We start from the raw sequence: 27,881 nt of genomic DNA on the forward strand, positions 1-27,881 counted from the left end.
ATGCAGCGCTTGCCAAACAAACAAACACGTTTTATCAAATTGTGGCGTGGCGTCGACACTGAAGCAATTTACATCACGTCACAACAAAATTCTTTTAATAATATTAGACAGGTTGAAATCATGCGCAGGCCCTGATGTCTCCATATATGCAGACACGGATCAAGATAAGTATCAGCCACTATCCTGCCTCTTCAAGACGCTACGTCCTGACATCGCACTACTTTTCGATAGCAACATTGAAATCCTGGAGCTCACGGTTTGCCATGAAACAAACTTTTTGAAATCAATGGACTATAAAATGGCGAAGTACTCCCTTAATTTGCAAAATAATTTGACCAATAATTATAAACACTCTAACGTTACAATTAATACATTTGAAATATCCCCTTTAGGTTTTTTTAATATTTTTGATTTGTCTCTTATTAATTTAATATGGACTGATGATTTTATCAACAACCTTATTTATGCAGCAATTTCGTCGTCATATAGTATTTACTGTGATAGAAATGCAAATTGAATGAACCATTTAGGACTAACCTTCTCTCGTTGTACACATCCTTTTTATAAGATGACGAGCTTCGGAGATTATTTCAAGACATTTTACTATATACATATATATTTTAATTTTGATTATCATTGACAATTATTGTTTTTTTTATTGTTTTTTTCATTTCATGTACGTTTTTACGATGAAAATAAAAAGATTATATTTGAGTAACAGCAGGATAAGATGAAGGTAAGTAGTTGAGGCGAATTATTTTTTCGATGAGAGATTGTAGTTGTTGAAGTGGTTGTGTAGCAAAGCCTGACCAGTTGAGTGCCGCGTATTTGATGTGTGAGATGATGGGTGACTCTGTGATGTCGAATTGTCGAATAACTTGACACCTTTGAGACTATGTGAGCGAAGTGTTTTGAGTGCGTTAAAGGTGAAACGTTTGTAGTCATTTTGTGACAATGTGGTTTAGACGAGGTACTAACTACTAAAATGAGTTTGGAGGGGAATGTAATGCTTAATATTTTAATTTGATTTGTGCGAGTTATAGGTGGATGTTCTAGAGGTGACATTGAATTATATATAAGAATGGCTTTATAGTGTTGACCTTCATCTCAAGGTCAGGAAACTTGGAAGCAAACTTTTTTAGCACCAAATTGTCAATGGGTTTTTCCGTTTTCCAATCTATATTTAGCTTCTTCCCTGTTAATGTGCCACCGGCGGCATTCTTGTAAACGTTTTTTGCTGCTATAATCATTCTACGGCAGTTTTAATCGATTTTTAACTTAATAATTTAACTGAATTATGTAAAATTTTTGGAATCATTTATTATTTGATCCATTTTGATTTTATAAAGTTTATTTGTTTAAAAGTTTTAAAAATGTTACATTGTGCCAGGAGACACTAGGCCCAGACTAGTAGAAGAAAAGAGGCTTTGCTTTTTTGTATTTTTATTTAAAATTTTTGACTTTTTATTTTTTTAACTATCGTTAATTAATGTTCAAATATTTTTTATATTGTTTTTATATTATGGGTTTATTATTATTATTAGGATGTCCTTGTAAAATGGCTTTTTGTCATAAGAAATACAGAATACAAAGAGTTTCTTTATTTTAATTTATTGGGTATATATATATATATATTATATATATATATATGATGAAAAATTTTAAATGCAGCTATTTACTTTCAAACTTAAATCATATTTAGACGTTTTGCTTAATGGATGCACATCTCATCAAGCAACAGCAAAGGCAATCAAAGTATTACAAGTCCAGAATCACAATGCTGCAGGCAACAATAAGAAAACTTATGAATGAATGTAATAAATTAAAAAATGAATTAGCTACATACAAAGGTTTTATGTTATGTAACCATAGCAAAATGAATTGAAATTTTGATTAATTTTTTGTTTTTTTTTGCTTCTAGATAAAAAACTCATACCATTTAAAAAGAGTTTACAAAGTATATAATGATAGTTACAAGACCTTTTATATGCAGCTGCATTTTCATGGTCCTCATGCATATCAATTTTTAAGAAAAAGTTGACTAACACTGCCACACTCGAGAACATTGAACAAGTAAAATTTTGTTAATAATGATATTCTGTAAACTAATATTGCTATATAAAGAAATATGTACAGCAAATAAAATATTGCAAATGCTCTTTAATCCTTGATTCGATATCAATAAAGCCTCAAATAACGTATAATAAGAAAATTGGTAGGTTTTTTAAAATATATTTTGTTTGTAAAATTGTTAGTTTAAAATATAGCATATTTTGGTAGCATATGCTAGTTTATTCCTTGTGTATTTTATTTATTTCTTGATTTTTTTTGTTTCCCATTTCACCATAAACATTTGTTTTCAATTTATTTAATTTTATTGATGTTAAATGTTAAGCATAAATTATCAAACGCATTGTTTATTTGTGAAAATGACTTTATTGGATATGTTAACTATGGAGATAGGAATGAAGACATAGTTGCTTCAGAGATGTTGATTTTTTATGTTGTTAGTCTGAGAGAAGCTTGGAGGCATTCAATAGCTTATTTTTATACAAATAAGTTATTATCTCACAAGTTGAAAGATTTTATAGAGAAAGCCATTGATAAGTTACATAATGCTGGAGTTAGGGTAAACAACATTTGTTTTTCTTAAAGATATGTTAAAATTTTTATACATTATATTTATTTTTTAGGGTTGTTTCACTGGTAATGGATGGGTTGGCCACTAATGTTTCGGCATGTGGATTGCTTGGATGCTCTTTCACATTTCCAAACATGCAAACAAGTTTCTTGTCCCCAACAACTGGCCAGAAAATATATATCATATTTGATGCATGCCACATGCTGAAATTAATGAGGAATATGTTTCATTCTTATATGATATTTTATAATAATAATCCAATCAAATGGAATCACATCGTAAACTTAGTTAATTATCAGCAACAAATCAAAATGAAACTAAAAAATAAATTAACCAAAAATCGTGTAAATTTTGAAAAGCATAAGATGAAAATTAAATATGCATCTTGAGTCTTTAGTTGCTCTGCGGCTAAATCATTGGAACTCTTAAACGGATTTTATGTTTTTTTCTGACGTTTCTGAAACAATAGCTTTTGTGAAAAACATCAATGATCTTTTCCATATATTGAACAGCAAACTGATACTGGATAGAGAATGGAAGCAATACATTACAAAGAGCAACCTGACAGCCGCTATAGATAAACTTTATGAAATGAAAGCCTACTTACTAAGTTTGAAAAATTTAGATGGTGTTACGTTTACAAAACTCAAGGTTTTTTTTTATATATCTCAATATCTGAACTAAAATTTAATTACAAATAATTTCAGAAAAATGGCTTGGACAATTGACATATCCCTCAAAAGGAGAAAGTAAAATGATACATTTATTTATTTTCTGGTAAAAACAATAAATTTTAATGATTTTCAGATCTGCCAAGAATCAGAAAGATTATTAAAAATAAATAATTATTGTTTTAAGAAAAAACTTGTAATTGAAAGCAACATACTCCCACAATGTGTCAACAAAGATTTATTTAACATGGAAAATCATTTCAATGATGTACAGAATGCAAACCACTATTATGAATTAATAAAAAAAATCATCATATACAACATTAAGACATTTTAACTTAACTAAAGGGTTTTCTATCAACATGCAGTTTTAATAAAAGTAAATTAAATAATAAAATGCAACGAAAATTATACTATTTAAATTTATTAAATCAATTGTTTTATTGAATTTGTACAGTGCTTCTAATAGATTACATCAGAAGCAAATTCTACAACCTTAGTTCTACAACCCTATATCTTTATATATATATATATATATATATATATATATATATATATATTTCACTTTTCAAGATAGTTGAAAGATAAATTTATAATTATGTAAATCAAACATTTTGCAGTTATACAACAAATAAACAAAACCGAAATCCAGAAATAGAAAAGTAAGACTGAACTAACTACGAGTTAAGTTAATTACTAATTATAGCAAGATAGATGTTTTATAATCAACAAGCAAGAAATATAACAATTTACACATAAATATAAAAGTATACATGTTCATGATCTAGCACCTTCAGGGTTATTTTATAAATAGTAATGTTAAACTAAAAATTATTAAACATTCCAAACCTATTCTATTAAAAATCAACAGTTTTATAAAATTTAATTAAATCAATAGCATAATGAATTTCATGTTAGCTTAATATTAATTAAACTATTATTTTTTTAATATATTAATGTCAATTACAGTTGAAATAGTTAAGTTAAAGAATTTGATTTTAACAAATTATTATATAATTAATTTAATAAATTATATATAAATCATAGCATTTAAAGTTAAAACAGAAAAAAAAGATTGTTTGCTTTTACTACCAAAAGAAATTTTAAAAACCTCTGTGATTAAATTTGGTTTGGGTATGTTATGTTGAAAGCAAATATTCCTTTGTATTGTAAGCTTTGGGGTGTTGAAAGATTCTAGTTTAGGACATATGCACAGGAATTACACCTTAATTTAAAAATTATTAGTTGATTAATTTATTTATAACAATATAAATTGATCATGAGTTATATTTTTTAAATATTAATAACATTTCATTTTTACAATAAAATTTTTACCCACTTCTTTTCGTTTTCTAGATTCTAATTTAATTTAGGAATGATTCTTACTCTAAAGTCTAATCATCGTGATTCGTGGGTGCTGGGAAAATGAATGAAGAAATCTTTATTTCGGAAAAATGAGGATCGCTAACAAACTTATTACAAATCTTCGATTTTTCCGATGCATCAAAAAATGGCAATATGTATTTAATTTAACGATTAAATACGGCACATTATAAAACCTAAAACTTCACGGAATGTTGAAAACGAAATAAATTTTAACAAACGAGCTGAATGTAGATCGGCAAAGAGTCATTAACATAACTTCGGGAAGGCCAAGATTTTTTCTAATTATATCTCAGATTTTTCTAAAAATAAATCAAAATGCTCATGAATAATTAATTTTTAGGAACTTGCTTCCAGAGGTAACTTGCCCGTTGAAAAAAATTTTCAATGTTAAAACGCTGGTAGGGCGCTTCCAGTTATATAATTACATGTAGAGGTGATGATATTTTCTTAAGGCCATTGTTCGAATGATTTATTGAAAATAAGTGACAGATTTTAGTTATTTTATTTATTCGTTTTTAAAATCATTATTTCATTTTTTCCATACTTCTCATGCTAAAACAATTATACACCGTTATTTATTTTTCGTTATCATTTTATACTATTGCCTTGCATGTTGTAACAGTTTCTGCGCCGGTCAGATTCTGATTTTTTAAAGAATAATAATAAATAAAAAAATGATAAGATAATTATATATATATATATATATATAATTTATATTATACTAGTTAATATGTATATACGGGGTCCGCCATCATACTATACAGTCACATCATACAATCTGTCGAATGTTGAGTGTTGAATTTAATAAATGCGAATGCCAGATATTGTGTCCTCTGCGTTTGTCAACATTCCAACTTCTTAAGTTCTAAAAGTAAAACGTGTATCACATTAACGTTAAACTCGGTTAATGAATTTGGTAGTTTGAGTCATATAATTAGAATAAAATTGACACACTGTCAGTAGCATAAGTGGAAACATCGATAAAAATAACTGCAAATTACTTTTGAATTATTTCGTAAGTTTTTGGAATGTTTGTTATTTATTTTATAGTCTGTCACTTACTCACTGACTGACTCTTTTAAAATACTATAAAAAATAAAATAAAATAAACTTTATTTAATTTTAATTAAAAGGAACATTGTTGTTGTAGCAGGTAGCTCGTAAGACGAAAGTTTGCTGTGGTTTGTGGGGTAGGTAGGTATCCTATCATAATTATTTAATAAATATATATATAATAATTATTATTATATATATATTTTTTACAATTTAAAATAATAAATAATACCCTGCCTTAGTAATAAAATTTACATAAAAAATTTTTGATTTTGCAGCCTGTGTACTGTACTTGTACTGAGTATGCTACTCACATAAAATTAAAAAGTTGAAACTTACGATAAAGCTACAGCCACACCAAAAGGCTAACGGAGTTACTGTTAGTCATTGTTAGATAGGTCAGTTAATTCAGTACAACAATAAGTAAAACTTAGTCCACATTTTGTCATTTTCGCATAAAAATGGTGCTATCTGAGTCATAAATCATATAAATAAAGAGAAGTACAAAACTAAAAGTGGTGGTAACAAATGCTTTGGACAAGAAAGTTCTAATTCACATATTTATTAATTATTGTTTTGCCTAATTTCTTCCATTACCACCACACACATTTTGGCGATGAATGTAATGTTAAGGAAGGTCTCGCTGAGATACTCAGATGCAGACAAATATGAAGATGGAACATTGCACGCAATTTTAGAGGGTCACCTAAAAAATTTGCCACCTTTGTCAACAAGACTTGTCCGTGTTTTCATAAGTTCAACTTTTTCGGGTTTGTATTTCTAGTTTTTTTTAATTAGATAAATCATTTTATAATAATTTTCTATAGGATTGTTATTACAATTTCAAAATTAGTAACTTTTTGTTCCTGTTTTCTTTATATTAATATTTTTGAAAGCAGGTAGAGGAAGTTGTTTTTTATGAAAGAAAAGGAACTTTTGCTGCTATCATTTACTAATTTTAAAACAAATAGTTTGTAATCTTTTTTGGGAGTGTTTAATAATAAATAAATCTGGAATAGTCTTTGTGTGCAAGAAAATATATTTTTAATAATGCATCATGCAAATTGAAAGCATTGTCAGAACATATCTCTGTTATTATTATTGTTACTATAATAATTTATTATTATCAAAAAAATGTTTTTATAGTTGAATTCCATTTATGGTTCATTTCCTCTTTTTAGTCATTTACATTTTTTTAAATTTGGTTTCTTTTGGTTAATATTAAATTTATTCTGTTCTGGGTGGCCATACCATCTCTTGGAATTTCTGGATTTTTTGCATTGTTTTTCTTTAAATAAAATTTTTTGTATTTTTAAATTAGATATGATTCAGGAAAGAAACTGTTTAATGGAGAATTCTTACTTTAAATTGAAAAGCTATTGTCTTGAGAAATACAGACTTGAATTTCAGGTACTTCTAAAATTTTAAAATAAGCTTCTTCATGCAATGTAATGTAAACAATCAAAAATAATATTTTTAATAGTTTTTTAATTAAAGCATTGCATTGATCACATTGAAAATATTGTCTTATTTTTTGTGAAATGTTATATTGAACTCAGCATATTTTTTTTTAATCAACTAAAATTTAGTAAATAATTTACAGTAAATTTTTTATTTGAAATGTAAAATTATTTTATCGTTCGTGGACCTTCTCTGGGATGTATTTTAATGTCTTTGCCCAGATGATTGATTTAAGATGGGGTCTCAGGGAGGAGTCACAAGACGATCACACAATCATTGAATTTTGTATTAAAGAAATCGAAAAATGTAAACATTTATCAATTGGACCTAGTTTCGTGGTTAGTTAGTGCTAATGGTTATTATTGAATTAGACAGATTAAACTAACTGTTTTTTTTCATTCTATAATATTTTTTAATTAAGTTAAGTATCAAAAAAATATAAAATCTATTTTTTGTATTGATTGTTTTATTATTTATATGGCAATTATATAATTTTTTTATGTCGTGATTTCTAGAGCGTTTGGCGTTTTTGGGTTTAGTGTGGTGTTGCTATACATTTTGAGGATCTGCATCTTGTTATCAATCGAGATTTCTTAACAATAAAAGATTTTTTGTATCATTATTCGAACTAGGATTTTTTCAAAAAGTCTAGTATTGGAATAAAAAATATAAGACAAAAATTTTCAGCTTGTATTGTTATTGCATGTCTTAAATCAATGTAATTGGCACAAAAATGTTCGTAAATTTTGTTGAATTTTTTTTGAATTGAGTGACCTTGGTTTCTGTTTATTTTAAAAATGTACATCTAGCAAAACAGAGTTAGCAGGAAAACTCTTATCTCACACTAATTCTAACTTAATTATCAATAACATGACCACCGTAATCATAACTCTAAGAATAACGTTATTAATTTAATGATTTTATATCATTTTTCAATTTAAATATGCACATTTCAATTTTTATTTTGATGCTTTCATTTAAAACTAATTAATAACTATGTATATATAACAACAATTTTGGTAGCATTTATTAATTATTGTATAAATTACACTCTCTTCCCAGCATTTCTATTACATATAAATATTTAAATAAATAAATACACACACACACATATATATATATATACATACAGATATATATATATATATATATATATATATATATATATATATATATATATATATATATATATCTGTATATTATTTAGGTTGCATGTTTTCTTGAATACCTATTTATCGTCGAATGTATATATATATGAATGGTTCAATAAATGTTATATATATATATATATATATATTTTGGGGGGTTCAGACTGTCGTATATACAGTTATTAAGATATATCACCACATTATCCGCATTGTTGAGTTTGTAAAATATATATTTAGTTCTGAATAATACTGAATATGGTCTTAACAAACATCATGGTAATGAACTGAATGAAATTCGTTTTACGAAAAATTGAAAAACTCAATTGCAAATGAAACAATGCCTGCAATGCTGTATTGTTTCAAAACAACTGCATATATATATTATTAATGAAAAATTTAATAAAGCACTAATTCAAAGGATCTGAAAAGCGCTATCAAAAAAATATCATGGCTTAATCAACAAAAATAAAGGGTTATCAGTGCATTTCAACGAAAAAATTATAAGAAAAAAAACACGGTCTTCATTATTTCCTTAATCTAACATGGCACAATAAACGAAATAAATCATTCCGTTATAATTAAAACAAGTTCAATAAATTACGACGAAAATAAGTAAGTTTTTAGTTTTCTTTTAAAATCAGGCAGGTTCATCTCCGGATCTCTTAGAAAGACAGGCAAATTGTTCCAAACAGACGGTCCCAAGACGGTGATGTTACGGGACCCCATATGAAGACACGAAACTGGGACTAGCAGCAGGTTCAGATCATGAGACCTCAGATGCGTTCCAGAAGGAGGTGCCCACTTCTTTGCAAACAAGATGGTGCAAGACGATTTATTGACTTGTAGACTAGAGTTGATATTTTGAAGATTATTCTTTTTTTACGGTTAGCCAGTGCAGTTGTTTCAGTATTGGTGATACATGATCATATTTTAAACCGCCGACAACAACCTTTGCAGCACGATTCTGCATCCACAAATCAACCTTTGATAAACATTCAACCAACATGTCCAATTCGACCCAGAAAGTACCAGGCTTACTGGTAACAATGATTTGTATGTCATCCGCAAATGCATGATATGAGAAACCAAATGATTCAATTACTTTGAATACTTCTGATGTATACAGAAGAAACATAACAGGACCCAGAACCGAACCTTGGGGCACACCAGACAAAACTATATTGACCTTGGACACTTTACCACCAAATGATACCTGCTGAGTTCTACCAACCAAATACGATTCAAAGCACCTTAACACAGCACCAGAAAATTTAAAAGTAACACACAATCTCTCTAAAAGTATTTTGTGATTTACACAATCAAATGTGGTTGACATATCGAGGAACACCATCATAGACGTATTCTGTTGATCTATAGCCACATAGACATCAGACAGAATCTTTAATAGAGCCGTTTCAGTTGAGTGGTATTACCTGAAACCTGATTGATAAATCGGCATTAAATGATTATTCTCTAGGTGAGTGAGTATCTGTTTAACAACCACACGTTCGATTATTTTAGATATGAAAGACAAATTGGATATCGGTCTATAGTTTTCAACATTATTCTCATCAAGATTGTGTTTTTTCAGTAGTGGAGTTATTATAGCATGTTTAAAAACAGAGGGTAATTTACTCTGATTTAAACACATATTGGCAAGGCTTGTCAAAAATGGCGAGAATAGATTAATAAACTTTTTGAGTATGTGAGTCGGTATTGCATCTTGTTGAGAAGACTTTGTTGGTGAATTTTTTACTATGTTGGTTATATCTTCCTCAAAAACATCTGAAAATGTTGCGAACAAATTTTTGAGATTTGATCTGCAATCAGACGAGCTAGACTGAACTTTGATTTTAATGCTGTCCATCACCTTACTCAGTTTGTCGTTGAAGAAGGACATAAATCGATCCGGCGTAAGTTCATGCATGCTACAAGAATGATTGTTGATTTAATGAATTCATCCTCATTCAAACGATTCCATAATTTGACTACTTTTTTTATTCTTGACGTACAATTTCGAGTCATTGATAATGCAATTTAAATGAAACCACGTTAAGAGTGGATTCCACTTGGATATACTATACAGTTTTGGACAGGAAGATCGACTGAAGTGACTATTAAATCCAGTGTACCACCATGTATGTGCGTAAATTCTTTTACTTGATTTTGAAACTGAAAATTTTCAAAAACATCAATTAGCCTAGCGGCATGTGGATCGTTAGTCCTTTCAATGTGAACGTTGAAATCACCTGTCAAAATAATACGAGAACTTAATACTGTTACATTTTCTAGCACCAATATCAGCTCGTTAAAAAATATAGTAGATAATTGTGCAGAACCCCGTCTATAAATAGCGAGCAATATAAACTCCCGGTTGTTGGTTGTGAGTTTGACCGCTAAAACCTCAAACTTGACAATTGCAGGTAAATCAATTTTTTAAACAGTTACGGAAAAAGATTATTAATCCACCATGCAAAGGATCATAATTTCTCACACAATCCACAAAACGATAACCAGGTGGCATTGATAGTGCAATGGATGGATTATCTGAAGACCCATGCCAAGTTTCGGTTACAACGAAAATATCCAATCCATCGCATAAATCGACCTTATATTTAATAGACCCAGGCATAGGCGCCGACTCCATGGGGCTTGGAGGGGCTCGAGCCCTTCCAATATTTATTCCCTCGGGCCCGCAACAATGCTGAGCCCCCCCCAATATTTTGTCATAGAAATTTAATATTTTTTTTATATATAATTTTAAATATTTTCTAAACTTTACATACGCTTTTCATATTTAGTCCTTGAGATTTGTATACCTTAATTTAAGCAAATAAGACTCAGAATTCAATGACTTTTGGCATGAAGTAACTTTGAAAGCTGCCAAAAATAATACAGAAGCACCATCATTTGCGTGCGTAAGACGTGCCCCCCAAAAATGGACGAAGGTGGACAATCTTATAAACTCCTCCTTTTAAAATACTTCTTCTGATCCGATGGAGTATTTCAAAAGATTTTATATTCAAGCCGTGGATGCCGCACTTGAATGTCTGAAAACAAGATTCAAGTCCGAAGGATTTCTTATTGCACAAAACGTTAAAAACTCAGATCTAAGTGCTTTGAATTTGCAGATCAGGATGTAAAAGTTTTAAAGCTTTTAGAATATTACGGAAATAATGCAAATGAAGATCGTCTTATTCTACGTCTGAAAATGTTTCGAGACTTCATCTGCCATGGTTGTAGTAATTCAAAAGGAAATCCAAATTATGCAAAATGTTATTGATCTGATGAAATGCAAATCTAGGCGAAAAATGTTTTTGGAAATTTTCAATGTTTAATGCTTTTTTTGACATCACCTGTAACAACTTGCACAGCAGAGAGAAGTTTCTCAGCCTTAAGCAGTCTAAAAACTTATCTGCGATACACAATGGGACAGGAGAGGCTGAACCACGTAGAGCGATACTGAATTGCTACTGAACCTTAACTGAGTCAATTGACGTTAAACAATTATGCAATGATTTACGATTAAAAACATTTGCATTGTTTTAATTTCATTTGGATGTTTTATTTCATTAATTTCTATATTTATATATGTTTGAAACATATATATATATATATATACATATATATATATATATATACATATATATATATATACATATTTGTATATATAACTATAACGAAACGGTATAATCATATGGTATAATATATCATTTGGTGGCCCTGGCCCGGGCCCCCCCAATATCTTAGACAAGTTGGCGCCACTGGACCCAGGTTTAATTCAACCTCATTAGAACCAACAGATATATTAAAACCAAGATCTTCCCCACTACTCCCATCACACTCCTTAAAGCAGCCCGGCCACAACCCAATCCATCAAAATTTACTTTTTTCCAACTGGGAATCTTACAATCTTCCATCTTCCCGGAGAACCGCGAACCTTGAATAAAAAATCTTTATTAGCAGCTTCCTGCATCTTAGCATCATCTAACAAAGTTTTCAATTCACCTCTCTGTTCTTTAGTCAAATCATGATTAATGCCAATTCGACCAAATTGATCAACCGGAGAACTTAATTTAAAAGTGCTTTTTATAATTTGATTCTTAACAACGATATTGTCCAACTTGATAAGCAGAGGTCTCGACGTACCATCAGTTTTTTTACCCAATCTCACAATTTTTATTAGACATGGCGTCATCCGGTCAGTGATTCAAAATTTTGAAAATTCGCTCTTTATCGTTGACACCTTCAGGCAGTCGAAATAACATTATATTCGTTTCTCTATTTTTTACATCGGACGCTTCAATCAAAGTTTTATGCACATTTTTAACTTCGGGATTAAGAACGTTAACGTTTTTTTGATCTCTTGATTAACAACCGAAGCAAAAGTTGACTTTATATCATGTTTTAATGACTGCATTTTGTCATTCAAATCTGACTCCGAACCACCAAGTTTATTTAACATGGCTTCTCTTGAATTAATGGCAGTTTTTATAATTTCCATATCTGACTTTATTGCAATATTCAAGTCATTCAATTTATCAATTTTTTTTGACAATTCATATGCTTTGGACAAAAACTTGACATTTGGTGTAGTCTTGATGCATATGTCACAAAACCATTTCACACTGCTGCTTGTACGTATAAAAGTAACGACATTATCCGGTGTTGCTGTACAAGTTCAATGATAAATAGATTCACATTGGCAACATTGCAAAATAAACAATCTTTTGCAACTTTGTACATTTAGTACATTTTCCACGTGTATCCATTGTTTTATGAAAAACAAAAAACGTATCTCTTAAGTCGACTAAACAAACAACGGGTGAATAAAAATTTAACTCAAATTTGCTACAAAACTTTTACAAATTAAATTAAACAAAATTAAATTAAGCAATTATTTTGAAACCAAAAGCAACTATTTGACAACTTTTTGAAACAAGATAACCACTGCGCTAAGATAAATTAAAGATTTTTAATAGTCGAAATTAATACTTCCATGCACTGTAAAACTCAATATAACAATATTATATATATATATATATATATATATATATATATTGTACAGGATGGAAGGAGACCATAATTGATGCAATATTTGATAAAATCTACCGAATTTTTAGCTTTTGAAAGTTTACAGTTGAGCTTTTCATATTTTCTAACAGTAATTTTTAGCTATTATCCAATTTATTAAAATTAATAAAAAAAATCGTTGGTGTTCATGGTGAAGCGTATCTTATTTCGATATCCCCGCCTATCGCATGTAGTGTTTGTGATGCATGAATTGGTGCGTACTCACATGCGTCGTTTGCGTGTGTGAATGCTTCTGAGAATGAATTATGACGATGGAAATAATAATAGTAATCGATGATCTTTCAACATTTCTGTATTCAATAGTGTTTTTGTCTTTTGGTAATCCTATGTTTTTTGGTGATATTTCCAGTGAAGACAGCTATAAACTTTATAATAATTTTTAAAAATTTGATTACTGATTTTTTACAGGCCTTGTTGGGACAAAAATATGGTTATCGTTCTTTTCCATCCACAATTGAGGCAAAGGAGTTTGAAATAATGCGTGAAGCGTTGCTTTGCAATGGTAAAGACATAAATTTGTTGTCAAAATGGTACCAAAAAGATGAAAATATTATTCCTAATGTCTACACACTGCAACCTATAAGTTCTATCATCAAAAATTACACGAATGTTAATGGCGTTAACGTTTTTTTTTTAATTTTTCCTATTGTTTCTATTGTGTAAATTTATTAAAATTACAATTTTTTGAAATAATTTTTTAAAATTAAAAATGTTGTCCATTGTATTAGTCTGATGTTGGACTGAAGCAAACTGCGAGAGAAGAATGGGAAAAAGTTTTTTCACAGCTTCAACATATTTTACGATTGGGTGTTCTACTATGCACTGAGCAAAATCTTATATCAAGGAAAGAAAAAGAAAAATATTTCATTTCAGGTTTGCTTAGATTTTAAATATTTAATGTACTGCCAAGCTTTTAAACTTATTATTCTTGACATTAGATCTTAATTATTACCATATGAAAGAAAATTTTATGGAGAGATCTTTTTAATTTAAAGCATCAGTTTGTGTTCAACACTTCATTTTTCAACCAAAGTTACTGATATATTTCAAGATAATAAAGGATTTGTATGCAAATTTTTCTTATTAGTGTTATTATTTGTGTTTAACAAAAGTTTAAAAAGATTCAACCCACTACCCAGAACTTTTCTAAAAATGTGTGCTGCTCCCATTAAGGCAATCTTTTGAACCTCAAATTGATATGTGTCGGACGGTGTTTGTAGATATTAGTTCATTCCTTTTTTAACTTATCAGTGCACCGACTTTGGTTGGGATTATCTTCGTTTTTGTGTTCATCATTCTATTTCTTTGCATTTTTTGTCTGTTTTTAATCATTTGTGTCAAGAACGAAATGACGATGTCAGCATTTTAGGTAGTATTCCTAAAGAGACAACCTTACTAAAGAAATACTGATATAAAGTTTTAACTGACAATCCTTTAGCCTCATATTTGTATATATATATATATACAACAGAGCTGTAAAGGTGATTGTTAGAGGCAGAAAATACGATCATGTGACGCCAATTCTGAATAGCTTCCATTGGCTAACAGTGAAGAAACGAATTTTTTACAAAATATGCGTCATTATGTACAAGGCCATAAACGGACAACTCCCATAATACCTGGCTGATAGATTCATAAAGAAGCCGCTGTCTTCGACTGGCAGACGCATGCGATCAGATGACGTCAATTTGTTGATTGTACCAACTACGCAGCTGCAGACATCGTCTAGAGACATTGCAGTGTCGGGACCAATCGTCTGGAATAGTCTGCCTATGTCGATGAGAATGTCAAAGATGAACATTGTTGATTTCAAAAAGAATTTGAAAACTTATCTATTTGCGATGAACGATTGTAATTGATTGTATCATATCGTCTATTGATAGGATGTACATTATTTCACTGTTCGTTTATTATTTTTCTTTTTTCGATAGTGCTTGTGAGAGATAATTATTTTAATAGGCGCTTTATAAGTGTTTGATAATAAAATATATATATATATATATATATATATATATATATATATATATATATATATATATATATTATTTATATATATATATATATATAAAATATATATATTGCGATTAATAATTATTAGTCATAACATTTATTCCCATCACATCAGATTATATATCTCAGTAAACCTGACCAAAAACAATTCAGCTTAATACTTATTCATGGAGAAATTATATCTGCTCAATCCAGGCCTTTCTATCTAAAGACAAGAGTTTCCTGTAAATACATTCAAACCTTCTATCACGAGGTCTCATCACTCCTTGTCAAAATGTACAACTTTTTGTGACTTTGTTTCGATTATAAACACCTTGTATAATACCTATCTTCAGCAAACAAGGAAGAAGTCGTTACAAAGGTGTCACATAACTCGGCAGGACAAAAAGTATCTAAAGACCAAAAATAACCTGCCAGAGGAAAGTCAGACAACCTCAATCTATAAGATTGAGGTTGTCTCACCTTCTCATTATATATTAAACGAGAGGACCACATAACTGGAAAACTGGAATTAAGGAAAAATTTAATTAAGTTGAAAACAATATTTTCAGTTCGATTAATAAAGGAATTCAACCAATCAACCAAGCCGAAAGAAGACGCTAAACAAAAAATTTACTTATAGAAAGATTATCTAGACCAGTGCTTCTCAAACTTTTTGATCTTGCGGACCCCTATCAATTTTAACGTGTATAGCAGGGACCACCATTGAACGAAGCGGGTTAGAAGCAATGATCGCAGAAACAAGCAAGCGGTCGATGCTGATGTATTTAATAGCTAGTATTTAATACAGATCAACATATTCTGGTTTAGTAATTTTAATAATTGATAAATGTAAAAAAAATTAAACAAATGTAGATTAACAACAAATAATAAATAAAAAAAATGTGAAATCTATAATAACTAATTAAACTCTTGTTTTAGTGTAATTAATGTGACAAATGAGCTTGTTTATTTTTTGTAAGTTGTTCACGACGTGGTTCTATTATAGATACTAATCATAAATATAAGTTTTTCGGGAATTATTGAAACTTTTTCGTTTTTAACAACAATGTGTTGTAAAATATAAAAATTTGTTCAAGTGTTTAACTGATGTTGAATTTATCTCTTTTTAGGAATCAGAACAATTTAAAAATTGAACTTTATTTGTTTCAGTGACAGAGTATGAGATTTTGAAAGGAATGCTGGAATCCTCACAAGCCAAGCACACGTCCTTCTGTTTAACAAGAAACATTTCCAATCTGGAAGAAAACATTCACAACAAGCGGGCGCGGAAGTTCATTGACCTGCTGCCTGACAATGACGTCATAGACAGGGATGCTCAACAAATGCTCAACAATTTGAAGAAAACGAAAATAAAACCATTGTACGGAAAATCTGAAGAAAATATGGAGCACTTCGAAATAACTTGGACAGATTTAGAGCAGTCTGATCCCACTGAAAATGATGAATATCTTAAGCATTTTTGTGAGGTGAGGTAGCAATATTTTTTACTCTGAATTAGTTAAAAATATAAGTAATTGTTTGAAAAGTGGGGTGTGGTCGGGATTATTTGGAGGGTTTTTTATTTTAAACTTAACTTAGAAGCAATTTTTCAATCGTCGACGACATTGAGTCCGTAACATTCATAAAAACTTAAATAGGATATCGTTTTGAATTATTTATTTGTAAATAAATAATTTTTTAAATTAACGATTGATTGATTGATTTTTGACAACATTCATGCAAATTTTTTGTTTTCTTAGCCTAATCTCATTTGTCACTTACCTGGTTGCATTAAAATTTTTTTCTGTCCTAATCGTTTGTTATTCTGGATTACATATATTTTTAATAGTTGTACCTGCCTTTCTTCGGTACTTCGCCGTAACTTTTTTTTGTTGAATCATTAAATTTTTATCGAAACTGATTGCTCCAAGTATGGCCATGGCCAACGTATGGTCTTTAGTCGTATTTTGTTTATTTGGCCTGCGGTTAAATTTGGAGTTATTTTTAAAAAAGGAGTTATACGAAAAATTGAAACAAAAAGTCAATAAATATACCGTTGATCTCGCAAGAATCTGTTACTGAAGCTAGTCCCACTTGCAAGTACTTGTTGTTCAATGTACAGCATGGTTTGCTGAAGGAAAAATATGAAAGAAGTACATGTTAAGAATAGCTACTACTTAATGTTGGGTCAGATATTGAAAAATACTTGATGATGCAAAGCGTATTAACAAGTCGTGTTAAGATATTTTTTGTTGTTTTTTAAAAGTGTATCGTTAAAATTTGTTAATGAAAATTTGAACTTATTTTTGGGTACAGTATTTGATAATTTTATATTTCATCAGCCCTGCGAATATTTTTCTGTTTTGGCTTCTGAGTAAAAACAGTTGGCCTCGCATGGGTTGGTTACTCCATGTCACTCTCTGACCAATTAAATAGTTTTGAAACCAAAAGTAATGCAAAGTGTATATGTGTGTGTATATATATATATATATATATATATATATATATATATATACATAGAATTTTGGCGAATTTCATAAATTACTGTATTTATATATGCTGGTAAAAGACCATAATTAATGCTGTATTTTCTAAAATCTACCGAATTTTTAGCGTTGAATTGTTTTTTATTTTATTCCTCAATGTTTCTAACCAAATTCCTGTCGTCATTATTTATTTTATTTAAGTTAGACTCTTTCAGTGATTGTGTTAATTACTGAGTAAATTAACACTGTGTAAACTAACACAGTCACTGATAACAATAAATGGCTTACAAATTCCCTATATAAACTGCAACAAGTGCTGGGTTATACAAATTTTCTATATAAACTGCAACAAGTGCTGAAGATGATTGAAAAATCGAAACGGGTCCTATATACTCGAGAATAAATTGGAAAACTGACATAATGACGACAAGAATTTTCTTAGAAAAAATTTAGCTGTAAAATTTATGAGGATGCATTTATATATGGTAGGCTGTTTAAATTAACTAAAATTTTAAATTTATTTATTCGAATGTTTTATTTAATTGTATGTTTATGCAGGTGTTTGAAAATAAAGTAAAATTGCTGGTTGACAAAGCACTTACGAATTTGAGAAATATTACGAGAAATACTCAAGTTGTTGAAATTCATCAGCATTTGAACATGTGCAGGAACCGAAGTCAAGTATTCAGAGGCAGAGATGACCACATGAAGAAGTTGAAAGATTACCTCTCCAGACCAGCGAAGTATCCTCTCGTTCTTTATGGTTTGTCCGGCAGTGGCAAGACTTCGGTCCTGGCTCAATGTGCCAATCTCATTAAAATTTGGTTTCCTCAGTCAACGCCGACAGTTATTATTAGATTTCTAGGCAAATAATTTTTTTATACTTGGCTATGAATATAGTTATTTTTTTAATTTAATTTTCCATAATTGAATTTTATATTGAATTAAATTATTTGTTAAACATTTTCAATTAGGCACAACATCTCACAGTTGTAGCATAAGATTAGTCCTATACAACCTATGTTGGCATATATGTTCATTATGCAATTTTGATCAATCAAACATCCCTGGGGACTACAGTAGTCTTGTAAAATACTTTCAGGAATGCTTAACTGTAAGAAATTTTTTTCGTTTGATTCTGTTATGTTATGAAATTGAAAAATAAATTAAATTCAATTTGACAGAAAGTGAGTTACAAAAAGTCAATCGTCATTATACTGGATTCGATAGACCAGCTTAGCCAAGCTCATAAAGCCCATAATTTGGCATGGCTACCAAAAACATTACAACCGAACGTACATCTAATTTTATCTACGTTACCATATGAATATGACCTGCTTGACAACCTGAAAGTAATTTACGAAGGCAAGTCAGTTTTCCTGGAAATAGAACAGCTAGGAACAAGTCTTAGTTTAAGTCTAATACAAGAATGGTTGACAAATTCAAATAGAAACCTCACCGCTGATCAGTTATCAGTTGTGAATAAATCTCTCGCTTCCTGCAGTCTTCCATTATATGCCAAACTCGTTTTTGAGGAAATTTGTAGATGGTCGTCGTATACTACCGTTGATACGACAACCTTGGAACCAACTGTAAATGGAATAATAAATAAACTTTTGGACAACATCGAAAAGTACAACGGAAAAATTTTTGTCAAGCACACTCTTTCATATTTAACAGCCTCGAAAAATGGATTGAGTGATGTAGAACTTGAAGATGTCTTGTCATTGGACGATGATGTTTTGAATGATGTCTTCCAGCATTGGCTTCCTCCGGTCAGAAGGATACCCCCACTTCTCATTCCCAGACTTCATGACCAGCTGTCCAGTTATCTCATGGAACGCGAAGCCAATGGCATCATCGTTTACTATTGGTACCATAGACAGTTTATTTTTGTTGCCAAACGGAGATACTTGAATGATTTAGGACACAAATTGTATATACATTCTTCTTTAGCTCATTATTTCCAGGGCACGTGGGGAGGTGGGAAAGAAAAGCCATTCAAATGCACGGTTCAGTTGCAAAAGCTGATGAGTTCAAGAAAGAAAGATGTTGACCAAGCTGACAGAAAGGTGCCACTTCAACCGTTATCGTATTCATCAGCATCCAATATGAAAGCTAAAGTAAATTTTAATTTGCGAAAATTGAGCGAGTTGCCGTATCACCTAATAGAGAGTAAACGTTTCATTGATTTGCATTCAGAGGTTCTTTTAAATTACAGTTGGTTACATTCCAAGTTGACTGCGATGAATCTTCACGATGTTCTGTCAGATTTCAGGTCAGCCATTGAGGCTGGCAACAATAGTTCAGAAATTTCTCTTGTTTTCAATGCATTAAGAGTTGGAGGGTCTTACGTTAATTCTAATCCAAACACGTTAGCATTTGATTTGTTAGGTAGACTCCTAGTGTATTATAATGATAGTCATTTTGGAATTCGATCGTTACTACAACAGTGTGATGAAAAATCAAGATCTCATTCCGCTTTGCTACCTCTTCATCAGTGTTTTGATCCGCCTAAGGCTATGCTTCTGTATATACTGGAAGACCATTCTCAGTTGGTGGTTGATCTGCTGTTGACTGCACATGAACTCATTTCAATATCCATTGATGGGAATATAGCGTTTTGGGATATGTGTTCAGGCGAGTGTACAAGAACCATCAGTACAGATTTTACTTTAGGTCAGTACACAAAACTTCATGCATCGCATGATTACAAGTACTTGATTGTTGATTGTGATATACCTAACAGTCCGGTTTACATATATGATTTAAAAACATGCCAGTTTCTGTACAGTTCTGGAAGGAGATTGCCGACTCAAAGACGCGGTTTTTTAGTCGGAAATATTTTGTGCAGGCAGAAAAATTTTATAGATGTAACAACTAACAAAACCATAAAAACTCTTGATGATTTTGTGCAATCTAAAAGATATGTTTCTTGCGCTATAACACCAAATCAGAAATTTGTTTTGATAGGTAATGATTTTGATTCAAAGTTGTACAATTTCGAAACTTGTAAACTGGAAGCCTCTTTTCCGGCTGCGAATATGCCTTCTACTATCGTCATCACTGAAGACAGTGCCTTGGCTTATGTTGGATACATGGTAGACTGTAATTTGTTCGTGTTTGATATTGATCCTAAAAGTCCAAGTTTTGGAACAATTATCAATAAGTTCAATTACAAACAAATCCCATATCAAAAGTTTAATGATGGACTGTTACACAACTGTGCCTTGAATGAAATTGCCATTTCTCCGATGAGTTTCAGTGTTGTAGTCCTTAATGTAAAAAGATGCAATTTAATTCTAGTTAATTTAAAAAGTAATTATTCTCGTGTGTTTGATACAAAAGTGATATTGCCATCTAGCAAAACGTTTCTGTCGAACGTAACTTTCAATTACAATGCTACATTGGTGTTAGCCAGTGACGGTAACTACATTCATATTTGGGATAGCGAAACTAAATGCCATTTAAATTTCATCGTCCTACATACCTCATCAGACTTTCCTTGGGTTGTTTCCAAAACACAAAATATTGCAGCCACAGCTTCAAATATTCATACAGCCATTAATATATGGGACTTGAATAAAATAGATTGTAAAGAAACAACAAATGTTGTTGTTTATGAGGGTCCTGTTGATATGCTGGCATGTGTTCCAAGAAACAGAATTTTTATTGTTAGAAAGATTGTCACAACTAACAAAAGTTACAAGTATATAGATAGTTTTGGCTTGGATGTTTGGAATATAAGCACAGGAAGCAAAGAAACTTTTTTGAGTTTCAATTCTTATGGAAAATTAGATCAGATAGAAGCATCTCCGGATGGTCAATTTCTTGCCATGTTAGTCAGCAGCAAGGAAAGTTATATAGTCGTCTACAGCTTCAAAACTGGTAAAAACGTTTTTTATCTGGTTATACCTTCTTGCAAATCATTTTCTATAAGCTACAAATGGGATTTTATTTGTGTTCAGTGCGTAGAAAATGGCATTAATTGTATACACCTGTTTAATTTTCGTGACGGAAGAGAGGCATTTAAATGCGATAAAGCAAGAGGACCAGTTTTTACATTAGACCACCAATATCTTTTATACATCGATTCTGAAGAGAAAATACTTGTTTATTGTTTGACAAAAATGGCTCCAGTGAGATTCATATCTTGCAGTCCCAAATCAATAATTCCTGTTCCTGTGAAGCACAGATTAGTCATTGTTAACAAGACAAGTCCCGCTCAAACATCTGAAATCTGGGACTTTCATGATTGTAGAATAGTCGCTACTATAAGCAATACCTCAGAAAGTGGAATAGTTGATGTTTCAAAGAATGGGAAATATGCTGTTGATAAATATCTGCAAGTGTACAATGTTGATAACGGAACCCTCAAAGTCATGTTTTCGGACGATGAAATGGTATATGCTCAACAGCGGGAATGCACTTTCGTAAGGCTTACCCACGATGGAGAATACCTAATATGGGTAGAAGATTTTACCGTCAAAGTGGGAAGTATTAATAAAGGTGTGATAATAGCGTGCACGTGCACCCACGAAAGGCCGATGAGTTTGGAGTTAATGGATCACGGCTACGTTATATTATTAGGCAGAGAAGATGGAAGGTTGTTAATTATGAAGCTAGTCGGACATATGGACACTTTGAAACCAATAACGGCTAGTGGAAGAGCCGAGTTTTTGTTAGAGTGTGAAATAGGCTCTAACGAAAATTTGGATTCTCTTTATGATTATCAACCTTATAGCGTTAGAGATAGTGAATTACCGAAAGTTTCAGAAACATTAAAAACGTTTATGATTCAAAAATACAAAAAGCCTCATTTGATCACTGCAACCCAACAAGTTGGTAAAAAACATAAAAGAGCTAACTCATCATCAAATGTTGGAATTTTGGACTTGAAAGAATCAGGAAGTAAACCTTTATTTTATGCATCTCCACCAGGTAGTTCTTCAAATATCACAAGGAATATAGCTCCTTCCACATCTTCAGCTGACAGTTTTATAACAGAGAGTCATGATTCTTCCGATGAGAACTCACTGAATAACAGTCCATATTCATTGACGCATAGAAGTAAAAGCTTGCAAGATATTTTGTCAACAAAAAAAAGTGGAAAACACATCGATAAGAGTTTAGAAAATTTAAACCAATCAATAAGCACTCCCCCGCCAGGTACATCTCGAAGAAAAAAGTTTAATTTTTTTAGTAGGTTTAATGTTAGCAGGAAAAAGTCCAAAGGACTACCTCCACTCTCTGCCAATTTGAGTTCACACAATTCGTCTTTGGATGCTTCGGATGACGTGAAGGATATCATCACCACTGTATAATCATTTTAAAATATTTTTTCACCATTCTGATAATTGAATACATATTTTTTAAACATTCCATAAAAATGTTTGTTTGTTTAATCTGAAATCGTGTGACGAGAATTTTGTCTCAATTATTTTATTATTTTTCTTTTATCTTTTTACATTTCTCACACAGAGTTTCAATTTATTCATAATTCATCATTTTTTGTTAGTAAAATTCAGTCGAATGTTTACTGATAATCCTATACTTTTTTAAATTTTATGCTGGATTGTTTAACGACGCTGCAAAATGGATATTTATTAAGTAAACAACGAAATAACATTTGTATTTGCACTTTTTGATGCGTTGAAGAGATTAATTTCTGTACAAACACTTCGAAAGCTTGTTTTTTATTTACGCCGATCTGACGCTTATAACTGTTAACGTTGTGATTTTTTGTTTAGGTGGAAATGAACTTTCCGGGAGTCGGACTCGCGATTCATGTGTTGTGCTTTTGGGTCGCGTGTTGGCCTTGTGGTTAAGGTCGCCTGGTGCCATTTAGCGGTGCTAGCAGTGACCGGGTTTTAATATGACACAAGGGTCCTCACCTATCACACGGTTCGTTGTGATGCGTCGTTTGCATGTATTCATGTAGGCCTACGCTGTTATTAACCTTTAACCTTTTTTTAACCTAAATGACTGCTGCGTTTGGCGCTTAAACGATAATTTGTTTATTTATATTCAAACTGAATTTCCTGTAATATGTTTTTGATTTGTTTCATCTATATTAGATTTTTGCCGAAACGTAGTATTTACGGAGGGTTTATATCGAATCCGCAGATACTTATCTGGAGCTTTGTCCGTAATTCTTCTTGGTCATAAAGAATCGGCTTTTTCTAATATCTTGCCGGTCAAAATTATGTTTGACATGTATGAGATTCAAAATTTAAAGCTGAAAGAATGATTTTTAACAGCTTTTGAGTAGGACACGTCCTGACTGGCGGACGAGAAGGTTTTTTTGTCATGGATCATTTTCTGAAATTATTTCTGAAAATTATTACTTATCAGTCCCTGATGACAATGTTCGAATAACATTTTTTCAAATTGTAAAATTTTATAACGATCTAGATTGATAACGATATTCGCACATGCTCGTACATGTTTAAGAAGGTTTGTGGCCCAATTGGTGAAAATTCAGCGCAGGATTCGTACGTATAATAAAATGCTTGATGCACAATATATCTAAAATATTTCATACTAGCTAACCAAGTCTGACGTAATTTTGCCGATAGTAATAGGCATGTCTAGAATCTAAATGAGGTCGATACAAAACGTTAATAATGGAATTTCAATGACGGAATTGTTGATTTGATAGCTTTGAAGCAATAAAATGAGTAAAATTTAGTTTTACGCGACTCGCCAAACCGTTTTCATCTTTTAGTTTAGGGCGAAAATTTGTTTTGGATTCCCTACTACTCATTTTTCCTAATTAATTTTTTTTAAATCTCGATTTTAAAAAATTTAAATTTGCATCAGTTAACATTTGTTACAGGTTGTTACAGATCATTTATTGAACACCAAAGAAATGAAACCTCGAATGCACTTTCATAAAAATGAAACAAAATATCATTCTAGTCATGATTAAAAAACAAATGGTGCTAAATCAGATAAACAAAAAATAAACACTAAAGTGTTATTCTTCGAGCAGATATGTTTTAAGAGTTTTTTAAACGTAGATAAACTTAATTCAATATATCTTGAACAAACGTGTAGTCCATTCCACACACGGAATAACCTCTTTCGCCAATTTTCAGACGGGTGCACATCCTGTAGCACATTTGAACATCATCACCAAAATTTTAAAAATAATTCTCCTGTTTATTGTCAATCATTATCATATTTTCTAGCAAGACTAGCACCAATACCTACATATAAAACTGGTCGCTTAACTCTATGATGGGCTGCTTTATAAATACAATTTATAAAGTAAGCACATCGTCTCGCATTTTTATCTTCAATAATTATCCCATTTTTATCACAGAAGCAGAAAATAAAACCCAGATCAATAGTATTTATTAAATGTATGTGGAAGTTTTAATTGAACAGATATAAGTATTAGGCACAAGTTCATTTTTTATGCACATTTTTAACAAACGTAAATAAATTTTTGTTAACATTGATTATATTGATAATAAAAAATAAAAAAATTTGAGTCTTGAAAATTTCAAACATTCTGTCAGTAAAATGGAAATAAATTTTTAAAATGTATTTTGTTTAAAGTTTTGGTATTTTTATTTCTAAAAGATAAAATTTGTGTGTTTGAAAACGAAATATCTAGCCCACAAATTTTTTTCCAAACAGTTCAAGAAAGTCAGTTTGAAAGTTACTTTCAAATGACAATTTATCTGAATTACCAAAATCACTATTAAATTACTATTGAAGCAAACATTCGATGAATATCTAAGGTACAGAAACTTCATATGGTTCAGGAACGGGAATTGTGCCAGAGTATGATATTATGATAGGTTTTAGTGGCCGGTCATTGGAATCTCTGGGATAGTTTTCAATCTGTTTCACAACGTCGTACCCTGCAAGCACCTTTCCAAAAACCACGTGCTTGTCGTCTAACCAAGGTGTTGGAACGGTATTTATGTATATTTGACAGCCGTTGGAATTTTTTCCTGCAATAGAGAATTCAGTATGATATTTTTGTTAAGCAAGTTAAACATACAAAGAACGACCGTTATTTATAAATGTTTTGACGAGTTAATATTTGCAAAATTGTTGAATCAAAAAGTACTCGAGAAACTTTTTAAAAACATCCCGCTTTCTGGTTTTCTTGAAAATAGACAGAGTGATCGCCAGTAAGAACATTAATGAAAAAGTTAATTTGAATCATAAAATAGTTCATTCAAAATCATTAATGATAAAAAAACCATTTATGGCAAAACTTCACTGCAATGATAAAAATGTCGAATAACCTCTGTTGGCCATTCCAAGCATACCAACGTAGTTTTTCAAAATGAAGTTTTCATCGTTAAACTCTCCTCCGTAAATGCTCTTGAAGCCATAACCGTCACCACTCACAATGTCACCCCCTAAAATAAAGAGCATGTAGGCCTATGTGTATGTATTGCAAAAATTATTAATGAAAATATGAATATATATATATATATATATATATATATATATATATATATATATATATATATACACATACATAACAATGTGTATACGGAACCAGGAACGCCGTTAAATATTTCTTGGCATCGGTTTTTCAAAAAATTCTTCGTGTTGCTTACTGTTCCAAAAACAATAGGGTTTGCTACCATTGGAACATTTTAAATTATGAATACATGAAAGGTTTTTATGATACTCAGAATGTGAGTTTTACTTTTAGATAAGTTTTATATTTCTGTTTTATTATAGATTTTTCAGTTGTAATGACTTTATTTTAGATGATCTTGTCACAAGTTAGAAAAAATTTATTTCAGTTTACTTTCTATCGTATCTAAAACTATTTTTTAGAATCATTTTTTAATTTTGAAAAATTGTTAGAATTTTGTTTAAGAGATATTGAATTCTTTTATTTTTGTCTCTGCGGTTTTCATTTAACCGCGGTTTCATTTTAAATGATCCTAGGCTAAGTAACTAACTCTCCTTGTTGTGTTATACCAATCACTTTGACCGTTACGAAACTTTTTGACTGTACCATGTAATTTATACATTACACATATATTAATACAACATTGGAACATGCATATATTCATACGTGTCTAGGTGAACCAGTATTTATGCAAGGTACCAATGTTTAAATTTTTACACATATATAACACGTACACGAAAGCATGTTTTACATTATAGTATACAACGAGCGTGTTATTTTACTTTTAAGTTTTTAGTTTCTTTCGCAGTGTGACTAACAGCAACGGCAACTGGAGAAACCACAACAACATTTTTATAAATAAAGACAACAATGTACAGAACCTGAAATACAGTTGTTATGAAATGTTAAAATGTAGTGTGAAGAAGCTTGACATAATACTAAAAAGTAATGAGACATCATTGATGGGTACAGGTTGCAGTATGAACTGAACACATTCTTACCGGTGATGTGTTATTCATTATTCTCGAGCCAATTAGTTTTTGTCTAACTCTATTCATGTAACTGAGATAATGATAAAAATAAAAATGATTATTTGATGTTCGAATTTGAATTAGTTTTGCTTTCCTATTTTATAATGCATTTGTAGCAATATATACTTAACAATCTACGATTCAAAGTTGGAGTTCATTTTATTTTTATTTGTAAGTTTTGCATTAACACGCACATCACACATGGGTTGTTTCAGTAACACAAAACTACCTTGAATCATGAAGTTCTTTATGGTCCTATGAAAAGGTGATCCTGGATATCCGTACCCATTTGTTGAATCGCAAAGCTCAGCAAAGTTTCGTACCTTCAGAAACATTTAGAAAAAACTTGCATTCAAAAACTTTTTACAACATCATTTTATTTAATTAACTTGAAATTTGAATTTTAACCGTGATTGGACAAGTCCAGTTAAAAAGTCCAAAAACTATCCTTCCAATATATTCTCCGTCAATTCTTATGTCAAAAAATGCTTTCAATCCGATGTAGCGAGTTCTGTCGATATCGGCA

At 30.7% G+C, this 27,881-nt stretch overlaps 4 protein-coding genes across 4 annotated transcripts; 2 read left to right on the plus strand and 2 right to left on the minus strand.

Annotated features, from left to right (window-relative positions):
- Positions 1-704: 704 nt before the first annotated feature.
- On the minus strand, positions 705-1,250 carry HELRODRAFT_158945 (hypothetical protein; the record flags this gene model as incomplete). Its single annotated transcript, XM_009010890.1, has 2 exons — positions 705-893; positions 1,101-1,250. The coding sequence occupies 2 exons, from the start codon at positions 1,248-1,250 to the stop codon at positions 705-707; spliced, it is 339 nt and encodes a 112-aa protein (XP_009009138.1).
- Positions 1,251-6,376: 5,126 nt separating this feature from the next.
- Positions 6,377-18,805, plus strand: HELRODRAFT_63361 (hypothetical protein; the record flags this gene model as incomplete). Its single annotated transcript, XM_009010891.1, has 7 exons — positions 6,377-6,521; positions 7,073-7,161; positions 7,434-7,550; positions 13,863-14,063; positions 14,183-14,327; positions 16,617-16,933; positions 18,491-18,805. 7 exons carry the CDS (start codon positions 6,377-6,379, stop codon positions 18,803-18,805), a joined length of 1,329 nt encoding a protein of 442 aa, XP_009009139.1.
- A 503-nt stretch (positions 18,806-19,308) lies between these two features.
- HELRODRAFT_124792 (hypothetical protein) lies at positions 19,309-19,944 on the plus strand (the record flags this gene model as incomplete). Its single annotated transcript, XM_009010892.1, has 1 exon — positions 19,309-19,944. A coding segment is annotated over one exon (636 nt), but the record flags the coding sequence as incomplete, so codon positions are not given.
- A 5,734-nt stretch (positions 19,945-25,678) lies between these two features.
- On the minus strand, positions 25,679-27,847 carry HELRODRAFT_63126 (hypothetical protein; the record flags this gene model as incomplete). Its single annotated transcript, XM_009010893.1, has 4 exons — positions 25,679-25,899; positions 26,200-26,316; positions 27,582-27,678; positions 27,764-27,847. Coding segments are annotated over 4 exons (519 nt in total), but the record flags the coding sequence as incomplete, so codon positions are not given.
- Between the last annotated feature and the right edge of the window lie 34 nt (positions 27,848-27,881).

The sequence above is a fragment of the Helobdella robusta genome, assembly GCF_000326865.2.
Source record: "Helobdella robusta unplaced genomic scaffold HELROscaffold_1, whole genome shotgun sequence".
Classification (NCBI taxonomy): domain Eukaryota; kingdom Metazoa; phylum Annelida; class Clitellata; order Rhynchobdellida; family Glossiphoniidae; genus Helobdella; species Helobdella robusta.